The sequence below is a fragment of the Periophthalmus magnuspinnatus genome, chromosome 6, assembly GCF_009829125.3.
Source record: "Periophthalmus magnuspinnatus isolate fPerMag1 chromosome 6, fPerMag1.2.pri, whole genome shotgun sequence".
Taxonomy (NCBI): Eukaryota; Metazoa; Chordata; class Actinopteri; order Gobiiformes; family Gobiidae; genus Periophthalmus; species Periophthalmus magnuspinnatus.
In genome coordinates, this window is record NC_047131.1 from 21427907 (window position 1) to 21445621 (window position 17715).

Consider the following 17715-nt stretch of genomic DNA (forward strand, 5'->3'; position numbering starts at 1 on the left):
GCAGTTGGCTCTGGCACCTGAAGCTCGAGAACTGACTGCCTTCCGGACGCCATTTGGTTTGTACCAGTTTCGGGTGATGCCATTTGGTCTGCAAGGGGCACCAGCCACTTTCCAAAGGCTCATGGACTTTGTGCTGAAGGATGCCTCAGAGTTTTCTGCTGCCTACTTGGATGATGTTGTGATTTTCAGCAGGTCCTGGGAGGAACATCTCCACCACCTCCAGGAAGTCCTGCAGAAAATCCAAGCTGCAGGACTTACAATCAACCCTCGCAAGTGTGCGGTGGCCCATCGTGAAGTGGAGTACCTGGGCTATACCATTGGCTATGGGAGGATCAGGCCACAGGTACAGAAGATGGAGGCCATACGCTCATTCCCTGTGCCCACTACCAAGAAGAAGGTTCGTGGATTTCTTGGCTTGGTAGGGTGGTACAGGAAGTTTGTTCCACAGTTTGCCGAGAGGTCAGCTGTCCTAAACAACCTTACCAAGAACTCTGCCCCCAACAAGGTGAGATGGTCAGCAGAGTGTGATCGAGATTTTACAGACCTGAAGGAGGCGATATGCACTTGTCCGGTTCTGCACAGCCCTGACTTTAACAAACCCTTCATCCTGCAAACCGACGCTTCGGGGGTGGGACTAGGGGCGGTCCTCCTCCAAGAGAAGGATGGAGAGAGGAGACCAGTGGTGTTCCTTAGTCGTAAGCTGCTTGACAGGGAAACCCGATACTCTACAGTGGAGAAGGAGTGTCTGGCGATGAAGTGGGCCATTGACTCCTTAAGGTACTACCTGCTAGGACGTCATTTCACCCTGGAGACTGACCATCGAGCGCTCCAGTGGTTGAACCGCATGAAGGATGCCAATACTCGTATCGCAGGCTGGTATCTATCTCTTCAGCCCTACAACTTTACAGTACAGTACCAACCTGGGAAGACCAACGTGGTAGCGGACTGTCTGTCTAGAATGGCTGAAGACTGAGGTTTCACCTTGTTGAGAGGAGGGGGGAAATGTAACAAACAGCCAAGTTTGTTACTAGATTAATAGCACCTTTCACTACATGCACTTTAAATTGCACATACACTTTAATAGCACACAGCACTTTAAGCATTATTTGCACTGTAAAAAAAATGAATTGCACAAAAGGATTTAAAAATGTTTATTTAATTTGTCTGATTTTACCCAGTTTTAGATCTGGTGGCACAGTGGCATTTTAATTGAAGCTGCGTGTCCTGGAGGGGAAAGAGGACAAAATTAACAGCTAATTAATACATTGGATATGTGCAATATTAGTGCAATGTTTGTTGAATGTTTTGAAGTGTTGGTGTGTTCTGTAATTTGTAGTGTTTTTAGTGAAAGTGTTTTAAAATGTTTTAACTTACCACCTCCTTGTCCTTGTGTCCAGGTGTCAAAGAGATCCCCAGGGAAACAAGCTCCCTTAAAAAGGTTCCGGGGCAGGACCAAGGTGGGGGAGGTGTAGGGGAGACATGTTGGGCATTTTTAAATGGTTTATGGGTTTTAAGTACATTTGGTGTTTGGTTTTAGGGTTTATGTATTTTAATATGTATAATGTTGATTTGGGTTATGAGTTTATTGGGTTTTATGGAGGTTTGAGTTTTAAAGAGCTAAGGCTAGTTTTTAAATACCCCTAGTAATTAATAGTAGTATAGTCCAGTTAGAGGAACAGGATAAAAGGCGCCTGCAACCATCAAACCATGTTCTGCTGCTGGAGATGATGCTGCTCCTCTGACCTCCATTTGCACAATGCACCTGGCACTTTAATAATTGATGGGAGAAAGAAATAAAAAAATTGTGGACCACACCCGTGCTGCTGTCTTCTGTCACACCTCCTACCGCTAACGGCCAGCCTACGTTACAAGCCAATTATGCAAGATACTGCCATACTTCTAGGCCTGGGGTCCCTCACAGCTTTCTCGATTTTGCTAATTGGCTGCAGAATGTCAGGCTATAGCCACTCAGATTCGTAACCTGCGAAGGGTGCGAGGAAGCGAAACCTCATCACATCCCTTTCAATAAATCACAGAAAGCCACTGAAATGATTTTTCGTGGAACCAGCCATTCTTCTTCCCAAATCTCATCAAAACATTCAAATAGTCATCGCCAGTCATGTCCTTTTTGCTCAGTCCCGGATCACCATCTGAGGATTGGCCCAGAGTTGAGTCAACTATCATCTGAAGCTGTTAAAAATGGATGGAAGATTGTTAAGGTGTTTTGGACAGAAGTATTTCTTCATAATTGGGAAAAATTATCCATAACCAAATCGAGTATTTAGCCTCTGCTCGACATATTTATTTAATACAACTTCTGTACGATGCAACAGCGGCCATACGGTGTGAGCGCCACAGGGAGAGAAGAGCGCATGTAACAGACATCACATCCTGTTTACACAGAGAATAAGAGCGCTGCTTTTATGAACAATACTCAACAAAGATAATGACCACAGAGCCGCAAACTGTGATTTGAAAAAAGCTCTGTCCTAAATGCAACAATCAGCATTTAGGAGTCCTCCATGAAGTAAATCAGCCATGTAAAAAGCAGCTCCAGCTGCACTTCAAGAGTCCTTCCAAAGGTTGTCAAGATATGACTAAGCTATGATGGTTCTGAGTGATTAAGGTTAGATTATTGGTCGGATTCTCTTCTCCAGTACCCAGGAATAGACCTTACTACTGGGGAGGCTGAGGAGTGTGATTTCCCTGTAGTTGGAACACACCTTCCTGTCCCCCTTCTTAAATAGAGGAACCACCATCCCAGTCTGCCTGAGACACCGTCGCCAACTGCCATGTGATGTTGCAGAGACGTGTCAACAACAACAACATCCATAGACTTAATATACTCCCATCCACCCCTGGAGAACTGGCACTGAGAAGCTAGCCAGCCACCTCAGTCACTTCAGCCAGGACGATGGATGAATCCACCTCCAAGTCTTCTGCTTCCTCCTCGGAATACCTCCTCAAAGTATTCCTTCCACCGTCCAACAACATCTCCCAGCAGCTCCCCACCCAAACTATAAACAGTGACCATGACCAACAACCATGACCTCCCGAACTCCTCCCAACCTGATGGACACCCAGAGTGGCTCCAAAGCACCATTTTACTCTGCCTCATTTGGAGCTGTGTGCTGCCCATTCTGGCACCCAACTGGCAAATCTTGTAAGATCTGAGCGTCAAACATTCTCTCTTGACCAGTTGATCATGTGGACAGATTTGATTACTGTCTTAACATGGGTTAAGTTTAAGACCTGCCAATCTTTGTGGCTCACCATATCACTGAGATCTTGGAGGTTACAGATGTCAGATGATTTATCTAGCAAACCAGCTGATGATATAACAAGAGGAAAACTCTTGGTGAACTAGCTGCTCCACACAGATGGCACCAGTGTCCTCCATTTCTGCTAATACCTCCTGAGCAATGGCCATCATGTCCTATCAAGCCATCCAGAGTGTATTCTGTGGTAATTCTCAATTACTTCCATCAACTGTAGCAGAGCAGCAAAGTTTTCCTGAAGAACATACCCTATTACAGTTTGGCAAACTGTCTCTCTACAAAGTTGTTTAATTAACCTAACCCCTGAGTTTGCTGCAGCCCTTAATCTTATCAGAGTGGGTGGCAAATTGTGTCACTGTGATCCCTTGAGTTACCACAACATGCATCCTCTTGTCCTAGACCTAACAAATCACATAACCTAACTGATTATCAAAAGGGTTGACCAAAAATCATCCTGGTTCTGAAAGAGTCCTGCCCAGTCTATGAAGGAGCTATTGGATTTTACATGGGCATCAAGTCATTAAGAAGTATAACAGTTATTTCTGGAATGCAAGAATTGGAAATTGATCCTTGAATGGTGGACTTCCCCTTTTAGAGATTATGCCCATCCAAACCCTCCTTTTGGTCCACTGGTATGGACTGTTTGGCCCTTTCCACATTAACTTTGGTTGGAAGCCAGAAAACCAATGGAGAATTCTCTTCAAATGCCTTACCACTTGTTGCATCCATACTGACCTGCTCATCAGTCTTGATACTGACAGTTTCCTTATGTCCTTCCACTGGTTCATAGCACAGCATGGTACGCTTTTTGAAGTGATTTCAAACCAAGGTATTTCGCTGGTGGAGAAAGGTTGATCAAGAGAACCTTTGAAGAGCTGAGTCCCTCCATCCTTATTGAGGTTGAGAAAATTCTTAATTCAAGGCCTCTTGACTATTTGTCATCTTTGCTTGCTGCCCCTGAACCTTTGACCCCAAACCTGTGACCCCATATCTCCTTTTCATGGGATGGCTAGAAGCTGACACTAAGCTTCTAAGAACTAAGAGATGGCAGCACAGTCAGGTGTTTGCGTATCAGTTTTGGGCCAGCTTCATTAAGCACTACTTGCCTACTCTTCAGGCACGACAAAAGTGGAAAGTGGACCAGCCAAACTTGACCATTAATGCTGTCATAATGATAGGGAACCCTTTGGTCCCCCGTGCTTCCTGGCCAGTTGAAATTGTTACCAGACTTCTTCCAAGCTCAGATGGCAGAGTCAGAGTTGCAGTGGTGAAAATTAAGGGGAAGACCTACTTGTGCCCTGTAAACAGACCCTGTAAACAGTTGTTCCTCCTCTTTGTGCTGTGCTGAGTTGAAGCTGGCTGATATCGTGGAGTCCCTAATCATTAAGATGAATTAGCCCGTAAAAGTTATATCAATTTTATTTAACTGCATGTGTTTTTTAATAGTGTCATTTACCACACTAATTCCGTTGTTCTTATCCCAACTAGACCATAACCCCTGTCTGCTCTATTCTACCCAATCCCCCTGTATCAAGCCACAATCCCCCATCATTTACAACCCCCTAATAATAAAATCTTGAACTGGATTTGGTTGTTGTTGCATTATTCATTACATTGAAGATGTCATAAATTACCCGGAATCAGAACTATTAAGGATACATACAGTAAATATGTTTCAGTCTTGATGTTTTGTAGATAAAATATGTGGAGCAGAATCTAAAGTTAATGGACCTGAAAGTGGAAAATGGAAATTTTCAACATACAGGATGCAGAGGAGGCACATTGGATTAAATGGCTCTTTTTTGGACATAAATGGATGTTTTGTTCTTTAGAGGCTCTAAAAGGTAAGTCATGAAGGTTTTGTTCTTTTACTATGCTTTTGCCTGTAAACATTTTCTAGTTAGAATGGGCTGCATATATAAATGTGATAGATAAGCATCAGATAAGTTGGGCATACACTTGAAACAAAACTGTTTTACTTACAAATTTGAGCATTCATATAGTGATTTTTTAAATTTATTTTTATTTTTTTACTTAATTTTAACCGTCATTTCATTTTTGTAGCTCCTGGAGTTTTGATGCTTGAAGCCCTTAAAATGCATTCTATAGGGATAAATTTAGACTTGCTACTCTCTGGGAAAGATGCGCACGATACTCAAAGGATCTTATAAAACACACACAGGTTTGATTGACAGTGTCGCTCAGCATCAGCTCCCTGCAAATCAGAGTGTATAAAAAAGTGGACTAAGGGAGTGTGCATTTTATATTTGGAATTCTGACTGCGAGTATCATAGCAGCAGTAACGGAGAGAGGGGTGAGAGTTTTTCAATGTAAAGTGAATTGGAGCCAGAGTCGATGGAACGCGCCCATGCACTTCCTATGTAGAATGCGGGGGCCGGGAATTTAGCTTTGTACAGTCCATGCTGCTAACCCAGCGGTTCGGGCAGGAAGAGGTGTTACCTTCAAAAGCCTCACTCTGGATTGGTTCTTTGGTTGCTATGGTCAGAACATAGACTGTATAAAGAAGTGAACTAAAGTAGTGTGACATCACCCATAGCGTTTGGCTGCTTTCAAATTAAGCTTGAGGCTTTGGAGCTCAATTCTATATTTGGAATTTCAACCACCTGATTTGTCTATTATTAATATTCATATCTTGATTTACAGACAACAAAGCGAAATAAAATACCCGGATCAGGTAGAGCAGATTAATACAGATATTTTAAGACCAAAATGTTGATCCTGACAGCAGCAGTTACAGAGAGAAGGGCAATAGAAAGTGAACTGGAAACAGAGTCTGTTGAGCTGGAAGGGTGCCTATGGTCACTTCGTATTTGGAATGCGGCAGCTAGCGGGTTAGCTATGTCCATTTATGTATGCAGTCTATGGGTCGCAATTCCAAATATGGAAGTCGGTTCCAAATTCGCCTCTATAACTGCTAGGCTCAATGAGCTTCATAAGGTTGGAGCCGAAAGCTATGAGTGATGCCACCTTCCTGTAGTCTACTTATACATATATACAGTCTATGGTGCCAGAATTTGAAAAAAAAAACAAAAAACATTCAGTTAATAAATGTTTTGATGAGTTTTTATTTATGAATTTGTGTGTTTACAGACTAACATTAACTGACATATTTTAAATATTGTTTTATTTCTATTCATGTTATTTGTTGTTAATTGGCAATGTGTTAATATGGTAACCATGCTAACACACACAACAAACATGTCAACCACAGATGCATGCAGTTTATGACCTCAACTTACATTCAGACAAAATGTGTAATACAAAAATAACACTGGGTTACAAAAAATTTTTTGAAAGTTGTCTGTTTTTTCAACTGAATTGAAAGGACCATTTTGCACTGCAGAATCCTCATTCTCAATCAGGTCAAGTTTTTATGCTAATTTGATTTAGAAAAATCCGTTCTTCTGTCTAAATTGATTACAATTTTGTGACATTATCAGTTGATTTTCTTTAATATTTCTCATCCAGAAAATGTTTTAGGAGATAAAAAATAGTTTTCTAACAGAATGTATTAATTAAATGTTACGTTATGTTAATTGATAAAGGTAAGTACATGTAAATTGGAACGTTATGTTATCATTGTGCAAAATTCAGGACATGAACTTCTGTTTCTATGAACCCCTTGAATGCTCAGCAGCAGGGATGTCTCTCTTCAGAGTCCAACAGTAATCAACCATCATGACTGCATCCCAGCGTCCCTGATACCTGGTCTCCATCTCTTTTATGTCCTGATGGAATCTCTCCACCTGCTCATCACTCAGTGATCCCAGATTCTCAGGAAACCTGAACATGTAGCTCCTTTTGGGGAAAAGGATGTGGAGCATCATCATTAAAACCACACTGGAGGAATCTTTGTCACTGATGTCAGGAACTTCTCCAAAGACAGGTACTGGAATTTCATCACAGTGAGCTACATGACAACGTGCTGATTCACGGTCAGGATACTTGCGGCTGCTACGGTTCTTTCTGTTGATCCCAGTAACATCAATAGTACAGAAGTAGCAGTCAGTGACATGGTTTGTCGGCTCTCTCCAAACCATGGGAATTCCAAACTTCAGACAACTCTTCTTGCCTTTAGTCCACTGACGCAGATACTCGGTGCATGACTTGCATACCATGTGTGGTGCCCAAGCTTTATCTTGGTCACCAAGTTTAATCCCAAAATAAGCATGGTAAGCACACTTTATGAAACTTGTGACTTGATTCCTGTTAGGAACATTGGTGTATTCACCGCAGATGTAGCAGAATATGTCCCCCCCCCCCCCCCCCCCCCCAAAAAAAAAAAAAAACAACAACAAAAAAAACCCCAACCAATTAGTCATAAGTTGGCACATGCAAAATCTTCAGAATTTGTTTATAGCGAGAAATATAACAGAATTTTGCATCATATGACGTGAAAATACTCATACATGTAAACAAAATCGTTAAAAAAAAACAAATATGTAACTTAGTTCGGAAAGTTGACCTGATTGAGCAAAACCAATGTGATTTTTGGATTCAGCACATCAAAATTACCCTAAATCAGCAAAAAGATCTTGGACAATAAATTTAGTGTTGACCAGTGTAATTATCCTTACAGATATGCGGTGGGCGCATAGAGCAGAAAGTTGCTAGTTGACAAGCGCCACTAGAAGAATCCTACTACAACTCCCAGCATTCCTTGCGCACAGCTAAACCTGAACGGCACGCCATGCAACAAGGCTTCCAGGGGGTTCTACTGGAAATGCGTCTTTATCAAATGGCACATGTTTACCCCAAAATATATATTACCATTGGCTGAGTGCTAGTAGTGGGTGTAGAAGAAGGTAAAATGAAATGGACTTAACACGGACCAGACCGTCCTTGTATGGTGACATCGGTAAGGAGCTTATAGCATAACCTACCTGCCGTAGTTTATAAACGCGGCGCGATACCAAAGCTTGTGTGGTCTCAAAACAGAGAGGATGGCGGTTATATTGTTTATTGTTGATAATCTCCTGTTTCGAGTGATAATTAAGTACTTTATTTAAGTGGATGAACTGCCATACAGTTAAATGTCATTTTTAAGTTACAATTAATAACAAAAATGTTTCTGTTTAAACGCATGGTAATTGCTCATTATCGCTCTGCGCACATAATATGCAGTGACTGTGGGGGACCTTCTATGTAATTATTGTCAATGCTGTAATATTGTCTGGTTATACATTACTTCAAGGAGCATAATTGCACCCATTTTGGGATTGAAGCACATATGCATGATGAGATAGTCAACTGTCATAGCAAGTCATAATCACAAATAAAACTGACCAGTGGGTTACTGTTTGCTTTCATATGTTTGCAGCCCATGGACTTGGATTCTGGACAGACAGGTCAGCTGTGCATGAGGCTGCAGCTCAGGGCCGAGCTGTCCAGCTGCAGCAGCTGATCGAGGATGGGGCAGTGGTCAACATTGTGTCCGTGGACTCCATCACCCCTTTACATGAAGCGTGCATACAAGGACAGACCCAGTGTGTCAAACTGCTGTTGGCCGCCGGGGCACAAGTGAGATCAGTTTGTAATGCTATTATTAAACACTGTTGGTGAAATATGGTTAAACTGAAGCCCCCCCTCTAGGTGGATGCCCGTAACATCGATGGCAGTACCCCGCTGTGTGACGCTTGTGCCGCTGGGAGCCTGGAGTGTGTCAAACTACTGTTAGAGTACGGGGCAACAGTGAACCCTCCGCTGTTTACCTTCTCTCCGCTGCACGAGGCCTGCATGGGAGGTGCGTCCAGTCACATGTTACTTTACCAGGAATGTGTTTCACCTTTTGTTCAGGTCACTTAACTTAAATACACAATACACGATAAACACAATTCAACTCAGCATTTTGCATAAACTGAAAAAGAGCATATCAAACTGAATTTGGGCAAAGACAATTATTAAATTAAACTTCAAGCTGGAGTTCCTGATTTTCAAAAAATGTTTTATAATTAAATTAATCAAAAATGTGTGTATTTGGGGAGCTTTCATATTGCATATAAGACTTGCTCAGTGACTTCTACTTTTTTTTTAAGGTAACTCAGATTGTGTTAAGATTATGATTGACCAGGGAGCTTTGATGGAGGCACATGACTGTCACTATGGGACACCTCTTCATGTGGCTTGTGCCAGGCAGCATTATGACTGTGTCAAAGTCCTCCTCAATGCAGGTGAGTTGTCTTCTGTAGACACTGATGGACCTGAGATGTGCAATACTTGGCTACATACATGGTCAAAATCTTAAATGAAAGTATGACGTGAACCTTGTTTAAATAAATTTATTGCAATATTTGTTTAAAAAAAATCTAATTTGAGATTCCCTTCTGACTAATTCAGCTATAATATGTAAAAAAAAACCCCCAAAACAAAACAATTTTGATTTAGCTGCTAAAATATGGGGATAAGGAAAAAAACAGAATGTTATGAAGTAAACCAGTACACAAAATCAGCTGGTGTGTGTTCTTTCTTGTTCTTCAGGTGCAAATGTGAATGCTGCTAAGCTCCACGAGACTGCTCTTCACCATGCAGCCAAAGTAAAAAACACCAGTTTAATAGAGCTACTTGTGGAGTTTGGAGGAAATGTTTATGCCAGAGACAACATGAACAAAAAACCCATAGACTACACAAGTTTTGGTTCTCCGTCCTATTGCTGCCTTCAGTTTTATGAGAGTAAGTTTAGAAATGTGCACAGCATGATTATAAATGCTGATTTCATTATCTCTCTTTTTTTCTTATCTTAGACACACCACTGAGTCTGCAGCAGCTCTCCAGAGTCACTCTACGCAGAGCACTGGGAACAAAGGCACATGACAGTGTTTCAAAACTGGACTTGCCCAATCGCATCATTCATTTTCTTTGTTATGCACCTCCTCCAGCTTTTGAACTTTAGCACTTAAAATATTTGTTTGGATGCTCTGTTATGATACACTTAATGTAGAGCTACACATTAATGATGACACTTGAGTTTAAGTATTCATTGGTTATTTTATTATTGTTTTATTCCAACAATTGAATAGAAGCATTTTACTGTCTTATGTTTAAATTTGTCTCCATGCACATTTTCTATAAAATTAAGTTATTGTGTGTTGTTACAATTGTCATGTCATTGCTTGCTTGAACCTTCAGTGTTTTCATGTTGCTTGCTTCACACTATCTCTCATGACGCTTGAATTATGCTGATTACCCTCAAGCGGTTTCCTGGACAAACATTGCAACACACTTTCTTTTACTGTTGTCATGGTAAAAGATCAAAGAACATTTAAAAGAGTTTTCAAAAATTCAGTTAAATCATACTCTTGACAAGTTCATGTGTACAAACTAATGATTTTATTTTTCTGTCGCATTTGTGTTAGCCATTTTTCAGTTTACAATTTCTGAATTAGAGTATTTTTTACTTAGTACTTTTTTCCATTTTTGATCCCACAGATAACAGAAAACAGCACACACACACAATTGAAATAGCACTGCCATTTGATTATTTTTAAAAAATAGGAATTGAGGCAGTAACAAGTTGTAAAACTAGCAAATGTATAAAACCCTAATTGACACGTGTAAACATAACCAGATATCACAAAAGCGTATTTTGTAAACTAAATACAAAATGTTTAGGTGAAATATAAGACTTGGACGGAAACAGTTGCAGAAGCTTTTATCAGTGCAGCTACAGACAACAAAATAAAACCAGCAGTGGTTGAGGAAATCACACTAGGCTCATGTGAGGTGTACTTAGTATGAAGGGGCTCATTGTTAAAACAAGTCTAGACTCCGGTTTCCTTTCTCTTTACAGTGCCTTGTGATTTCTGATCCAGTCCAGTTTTAGAGACTGTCTGGGGTCTTAACTTGGGGCCTGAGGCGGGAGGAGGGCAGTTTTCATCAATTTCTTCCTCACCATCTTTAATAGTGAATGAGGAAGTAGAAGAGCTTCGTTTAGGTGCGACAATCTCCCCCTGACCTTTAGATGGTGCCTTCTGATGTTGGGCTATGGCAGTGCGCAGGCAGTTCAGCCATTGCTGCTTGTGGTAGACATCGTTGACATGCAGTGTATGCGACTGGCCGTGAGATGGATCCAGGGAGCTCACCCGAAAGACATTTTTAGCTTAAAGAAAAAAAAAGTAATTATAGATAAAGACGAAGGTACTGTGATAACATACATAAAACTTCTCCCACTGAAATGGCTGCACTAATGACCAAGTATCTTAATTATTGCCTTTTTGCTAACTTTACTTAATTTTTTTAAATATATGTGAATTGTGTGTGATACATGAGTCAGGTTTCTAGAATTGTAATTCCTCCTTAAGTCACATACCTTTTTCTCCAGCTACAAAGGCCCCTCTGAAAGAACCACCCATGCGGATCTCGCCGTCTTGCAGGTCCTCCAGAGCCAGGTCCCGGACTGGGATGGGCTGACGATAAACCTGAAAACAGCTCCTCTCATTTCGAGTCACGGGACGGGTCAAGACCAACAACTCAGAGAACAGAAACACATGCAGCCTCTGGAAAGAATAATAATTATCAGCATTTTCTCTTTTTATAAGGGTACAAGCCGCTCTTTATCAACAATATAGGTAATAAAATAATGAATATGACCTACAGTATGTAAATGGTTTTAAAACAACTAAGTCACATACTTATAACTGATCTTTAACAGGCACCCTGAAATTAAAATGCATTTAAAACGAATAACTCAAGTATGTTTAAAGCTTAGTACTTACTGAGCCACTCTTGTTGCGTAGTTCACCATGGCAGAGGAGGGTCTTACAGGTGTCAATGACAGAGTCCCACTGCTTCTCATCCAAGTATTCAAGTTTATCTTTGTAATACTGGCATTCAGACTCTCCTTTTCTCACATTTATATCAGACAATATGTCCTGGATTATGGTTATCTGAAATTAACATTGCCAAAAGGGTTTTAGAGTTATCCTCGTGTTTCTTGCGTATGGAAAATCAGTTATATTTATCCCAATGTTTTCTAGAATTGTGTGAATGGGCAAGTTCCCCATTGTATTTGATCAAGAATACAATAAAGTGTCACAGACAGCCACTAGCCCTGACCTAGGTCAGATTTATAAAACATGCCAAATACGTGCACTGCCTCCAGACACATTAAAAAGAACCTATCTTAAGCCACTGTTAAAAATAAAGGGAACTGCTTTAATTCAAGATAGCACAAATATACAAATGAAAAAGAGAAGTACAAAAATGTAATTATGTAACTAATAAAATAAATTGTGAACTTACAGCCCTCTCCAGACTGGCCACATCTGGATGATCAGGAGGAGTGTGTCTGAGTATCTCCCTGAGCAGCAAAGGATATTTGACCAGTCGTGAACGTGGGATGTCCAGGAAGCTCCAGAGGTCCAGTTTTCGGCTGAATGGGGACTCAAGGCACCGCTGCAGAAAGTCCTGCACTCGCTTGTCCTGCTTCTTCATGTCCAAGAGGGCTTTTGCTGCGAGCTGGTTACTGCAGTAGCCTTTGTATGCATTCAGGCCTGGCAGCTAAATGGTCACATTGAATTATTGTTAGTTTTAGATATCCCTTAATTGATAGAAGCAATCCCTTCTATAGTTTTATTATGATCACTATTTTTTTTTTTTTTCTAAGAATTCAGTACACTGATGTTACAAATATTGTATTGTATTGTATAGGATATATAACATAACCTGTATAATGAGTTTATCAGAATTTAAGAAAATATTTAGACACCAGTGGGAGAGAACTTCACATTTTGGAACTTAACACAATCGGTATGTACAGCAATAATTTATTTTGACAAGCTGTTTTGTGATTGCAATGATCTCTTTGATTAGACATCTGTCACCCTCTACTGGCAACAACAAAAAGTCACTATTATATGAGACCTTTAAACAATTTCAGTCTTAATTGATTCATTTATTGCACTTACCCACTCTATTACAATTTGTCCAATTTGAGCTACTGTTCCATCAGGACCTGTCCCTTCAGTTAGTTTCATTAAAAGAGCTGCAAAATAAATTGACTTATTACTTCATAAATACTCACAGAAAAAAAATCTCCAAAGAGAAAAAAATTAATTACCCTGATGTAAAGGGATATATGCATCTAGGTCTCCAAATATGTGAGTTAATTCCTCTTCAGTCATGATGGAGAGCTTCAACATGGGATCATGGTATGCCTGGATAACAAGACAAGAGTAAAGCAAATATGGATGATAATAATAATAATAAGCATTTTCCAAATCTTAAAAGTGGAAATAACCTTTCTGGCAAGTTGCAGATCTTCAATCAGATCTTGTTCTCCTCTGTACAGCTCATAAATTGCCTGAAAAGAAAAGTTCTATGGCTAAGAAAAAGTAAAAAGAAGATTTCTTTTAGCTCAAGCTTTTAAAGTCCTACTTCTTGTCGTTTGATCTCTTTGGTGGAGAATGTGCTCTTCTGATGTACATCCAGGGTCTCAGACCACAGCGTGCTGTTTCGCCGTTTGGTCGGTGTAGGACCAGCTGCTTTGCTACTCCCTTTTAGCGTCATCCCAGGAGACTTGCTGTCACTTCGTAAAGACATGGACTAGGAAAAAAGAAACAAAAGACAATTCAAGGTCAAATTTGAAAATAAATTTACAATGCAAAATATATGTAATTTGTCATGCACCTGGATTGTTTGTCCAAAGCGGCGAACTGCTCCATTTTTTGAAGGTGAAATCAAACTGACAAGGGATGAAACTTTGGCTAATGACCGCACACGTTTGTTGTTTGGTTCCTAAAAGGAAAAACAATGCAACAAATTCACATATGTTCTTTTATGAACATTAGGTTATCCTGGATTTAAAAGATATAGTATCACATTAGAATGACACATATATTGTAAGATTATGTTTCTGGCAAAAACACATAGTGATGTGCACATTGCACATTGTAACATGCTTAATATTAATATGTAATCTCACCTTCAAGTCAAAACTTGACAAACTGACTGTGTCATCGTCTTTGTCTTTACGTTTTCTCTTCTGTGGAAAAATATAATTAATTTAAGTCAAGTGTACAAAAAAAATATTAAGAAAGCACTTTATGACTTACTAGACCAAATTCCCATGGTGTCCCAGGTGTCAGAAATGTGAAGGAACTGCCCCTTTGTAGAACATGTCTACAAATGAAAATAAGTAAAACTGTCAAAATGTATGGTAAAAAAAAGGCCATAAATTAGTCATAACATATAACTAGCAGTTATAATGAATAATTATCCTTTTTTTTTTTTACATTTTCAAAGAAAAAACCCCACTAAGTTTTCATCTTCCCAATTCTGGCCTTCATCCCCCTAAGAAATGTGTCAAACTGACAACAATATACAACAGAGTTACATGGTCTTGGTGGAAATTAAAATGTCTTTAGATTTTCAAGGAAGAATTCAAAGACCAACATTTGCGTGAGTGTGCGCGTGTTTGAGGGCATAGCTACTACACACAATTGTCACATAAGCAAAGAACAAGTAAAAACTTGCTGAAGGTAAGTAGACATAATTTATTTATTTATTGGTTTATTTGACAGGGACAGTGTACATTAATAGCATTGCTGCAAATGCACCAGAATTAGCCAAAAGGCTATTTTTCATCTGTTGTCCCTGGACAGATGGCAGACCTGTCTCCCTAAAAACAAGAGTAAAATATTATAAAGTGAAAATTACAATATAGTATAGAAAAAACATTAAAAACAGATATAACAAACACTGTAAACAAAAGTGTTCAGAAAGGACAAACAAAACACAGGCATTATACAGACAGTCCACAGCCATTCCACAACATCCAACTCAAGAGAAAACACAAGTGCTTGTCTGGTTAGTCAGGGGGGAGTCATTAGTAATGTTAATGCAGACATGTTTGATGTGTTATGAACCAGTTTTTTAAAATGTTTTTTGAACAGAATATAGGTGCTTATTTCTCTGATGTTCTGAGGGACCGAGTTCCAGTCCTGTGCAGCTGTAACTGAGAAGGCACTCTGACCGAAGACACTTCTTCTCAGAGGAACAATACAGTCTCCTCGGGCAGACCCTCGTGTGACCCTCTGAGAGCTGGTTCTTGTGTTCACAAACTGATTGAGTGGAGGGGATGACAGACCATTAATGATTTTATATATTAGACAGAGGTTTGAATACTTGATGACATTCTCCCAACTTAACAGTTTATGCTTCTGTAAAATGGTGCAATGATGATGTCTTGAAGGTTTTTTATCTAGAATCTTGATTGTCCGTTTGTATAATGATCCAATGGGTTTTAGTGTTGTTTTGTTTGCCTGTGACCATGTTGTAAGACAGTATGTTATGTGCGAAAGGACCATAGCATGCATGAACATTTTAGCTGCCTGCAGTGATAAATGTGACCTAATGAATCTGAAATTGGACAAGTTAAACTTTACACGGTTGCACACTTTTTTGATTTGTGATTTAAATGTACTTGCATACACATGCACATGCACACCCGGTGTGTGTGTGCATGTGTATGGATGTTGTACACGTACACACTACATACATACACACACACATACACACGCACAGATGGTGAAGGTTTGGTGAAGGTTTGCCACTGCAATGTAATCTAAATGGTGTTATTTAGTTAAATATGGGGGGTAAGCGCACACAAGTATTTTACTTCGGCTTACTCCTTTTGAGCACAAACTTGGGATCTGGGTGTACACTGTTTTGTTTTTGTTTGTTTTTTTATAATGCTCAAATAAACAATATTCATTCATTCATTCATTCATTCATTCAAATGTTAGTTTTGAATCAATTAGGACTCCAAGATATTTGAATTCTGACACAACTTGTATTTTTTCCCCTGCCACAAAAAACATCTGCCAGATCACTAGTACTTGTAATGTTTGATTTAGAAAAGAACATTGCTACTGTTTTAATTACACTGAGCTTTAAGGAGGACTGATTTAACCATTCTGAGACATGGGCCATGGATTGTGTGAGTTTATCAGCTACTTGAGTTGTGTTTTTACCATGTGCATAAATGACTGTATCATCTGCAATCATCTGAATGAAGACATTGGAACAGACTGAAGGGAGGTCATTTATGTACAGAGAGAAAAGCAATGGACCTAGAATGGAACCCTGCGGGACACCAGTAGACAGAGGGAGGGGAGGGGAGTGGTAATTATCCATTCTGACAGACTGTGATCGATTTGATAAATATGATTCTATCCATTTTATTGCATGTGAGGAGAAGTTAAACTTGGTCAGTTTGGTGAATAATATTTTATGGTTTACACTGTCAAAAGCTTTTTTCAGGTCGAGAAACACAGCACCAACCACACCATCCTTATCCAGTAAATCTTTGAGATTTTCAATAAAATAACAATTAGCCGTCTCTGTTGAGTGCTGAGCTCTTAAACCAAACTGCATGGGATGAAGTGAAAATGATGTGTTGAGATGTACTATAATCTGTTGGGCAATGAGTTTCTCTGCGACTTTGGACACTGTGGGCATGATACTGATGGGCCTGTAATTATAAAGTAATAATATATCTCCGTTTTTATAGATTGGGATTACAGCTGATGATTTCCATTTCCATAAGCACATTCATGGATATTGTGGAATCGGATAAATCATTTCCACTAAGACACATTTCTCCAACATCATTCTCGTCTTATTCATATTTGCTTTGGGCCTGATAGACTTAAATAAGGAACATTTAAAATTTTATCCAATTAAAAGTGGAGCATGTTAAACTAAAAAAGCTGCTAAACTGCATACATATGTTGTGCCCAAGCATAATCTATCTTTTCGATATGTGCTTGAATGCAACATAATTAGCCAATAACCTATGCGTCACAGCTAACAAAACAAAACGAAAGTAGATGTGTATTTAAAACCACGTTTAAATGTGCACAATGACCGGTTATTGAATGTTATGTGCTCCCATTTACGAGTGTACCTACTTCTTTGAGCTGTTTCTCCGGAGCAGTTTAGGGGATGGCTCGGTAACGCTGATGATACTGGTGGTGGACGTCCGTGATGACGCTCTACGAAGTCTTTTTCTATTACCCATAGTTCCGCAGATATCCTCGTTTTCTTCCATTTTCACGAGACTTGGCTTTGAAATTGGTAGCTGGGGTAAAATATCGTGAAAAAGAGTAAAGATTGACAGTCTAAAGGAATAAAAAGTGACTTGTTTTGTACAAAAGACAGAAGCGATCGATGACAACAGAACACACAGCACGGCGGAAGTTTGAATATGGCGGATTCTTGGAAATGGACCAATCAGGAGCGGCCCCTGGGCTCTGCTGCTAGGAGACCGTGAAGTGGGAGGGGTCAAAAAGATTTCAAAGGCGTGAACGAGAAAAGACCTTGAATGCGTTCAAATCAATGGTTCAAATGAAAACCCTACCAGCGGTGAGTAGTTCATGTTTTTTTTTTTTTGTTCATCTTTTTTTTTTTAAATTTATTT

The 17715-nt window shown here is 39.7% G+C and overlaps 2 protein-coding genes across 2 annotated transcripts; one reads left to right on the forward strand and one right to left on the reverse strand.

Annotated features, from left to right (window-relative positions):
* The first annotated feature begins 7961 nt into the window (after nucleotides 1-7961).
* Nucleotides 7962-10386, forward strand: LOC117372815 (ankyrin repeat and SOCS box protein 13). The gene is made up of 6 exons (XM_033968682.2): nucleotides 7962-8157; nucleotides 8620-8819; nucleotides 8892-9042; nucleotides 9335-9469; nucleotides 9777-9968; nucleotides 10040-10386. The coding sequence occupies exons 1-6, from the start codon at nucleotides 8115-8117 to the stop codon at nucleotides 10186-10188; spliced, it is 870 nt and encodes a 289-aa protein (XP_033824573.1). The 5' UTR covers nucleotides 7962-8114; the 3' UTR covers nucleotides 10189-10386.
* A 230-nt stretch (nucleotides 10387-10616) lies between these two features.
* Nucleotides 10617-17629, reverse strand: LOC117372794 (neuroepithelial cell-transforming gene 1 protein-like). Its single transcript, XM_033968657.2, has 12 exons — nucleotides 17207-17629; nucleotides 14348-14414; nucleotides 14218-14277; nucleotides 13923-14030; nucleotides 13671-13838; nucleotides 13534-13596; nucleotides 13354-13450; nucleotides 13202-13278; nucleotides 12537-12794; nucleotides 12011-12181; nucleotides 11605-11791; nucleotides 10617-11394 (listed from the first exon to the last, which is right to left on the reverse strand). The coding sequence occupies exons 1-12, from the start codon at nucleotides 17344-17346 to the stop codon at nucleotides 11057-11059; spliced, it is 1734 nt and encodes a 577-aa protein (XP_033824548.1). The 5' UTR covers nucleotides 17347-17629; the 3' UTR covers nucleotides 10617-11056.
* Nucleotides 17630-17715: the final 86 nt, after the last annotated feature.

What these genes read in the sequence shown, in the direction of transcription:
- LOC117372815 (XM_033968682.2), top strand. Translation starts at nt 8,115, where the DNA reads ATGGACTTAACACGGACCAGACCGTCCTTGTATGGTGACATCG. An exon ending in TGTTGGCCGCCGGGGCACAA is followed by an intron (nt 8,820 to 8,891) that starts GTGAGATCAGTT and finishes CCCCCCCTCTAG; the next exon opens with GTGGATGCCCGTAACATCGA. An exon ending in GCACGAGGCCTGCATGGGAG is followed by an intron (nt 9,043 to 9,334) that starts GTGCGTCCAGTC and finishes TTTTTTTTTAAG; the next exon opens with GTAACTCAGATTGTGTTAAG.
- LOC117372794 (XM_033968657.2), bottom strand. Translation starts at nt 17,346, where the DNA reads ATGGAAGAAAACGAGGATATCTGCGGAACTATGGGTAATAGAAAAAGA. An exon ending in CGGAGAAACAGCTCAAAGAA is followed by an intron (nt 14,415 to 17,206) that starts GTAGGTACACTC and finishes TTTCATTTGTAG; the next exon opens with ACATGTTCTACAAAGGGGCA. An exon ending in TGTCAAGTTTTGACTTGAAG is followed by an intron (nt 14,031 to 14,217) that starts GTGAGATTACAT and finishes TTTTCCTTTTAG; the next exon opens with GAACCAAACAACAAACGTGT.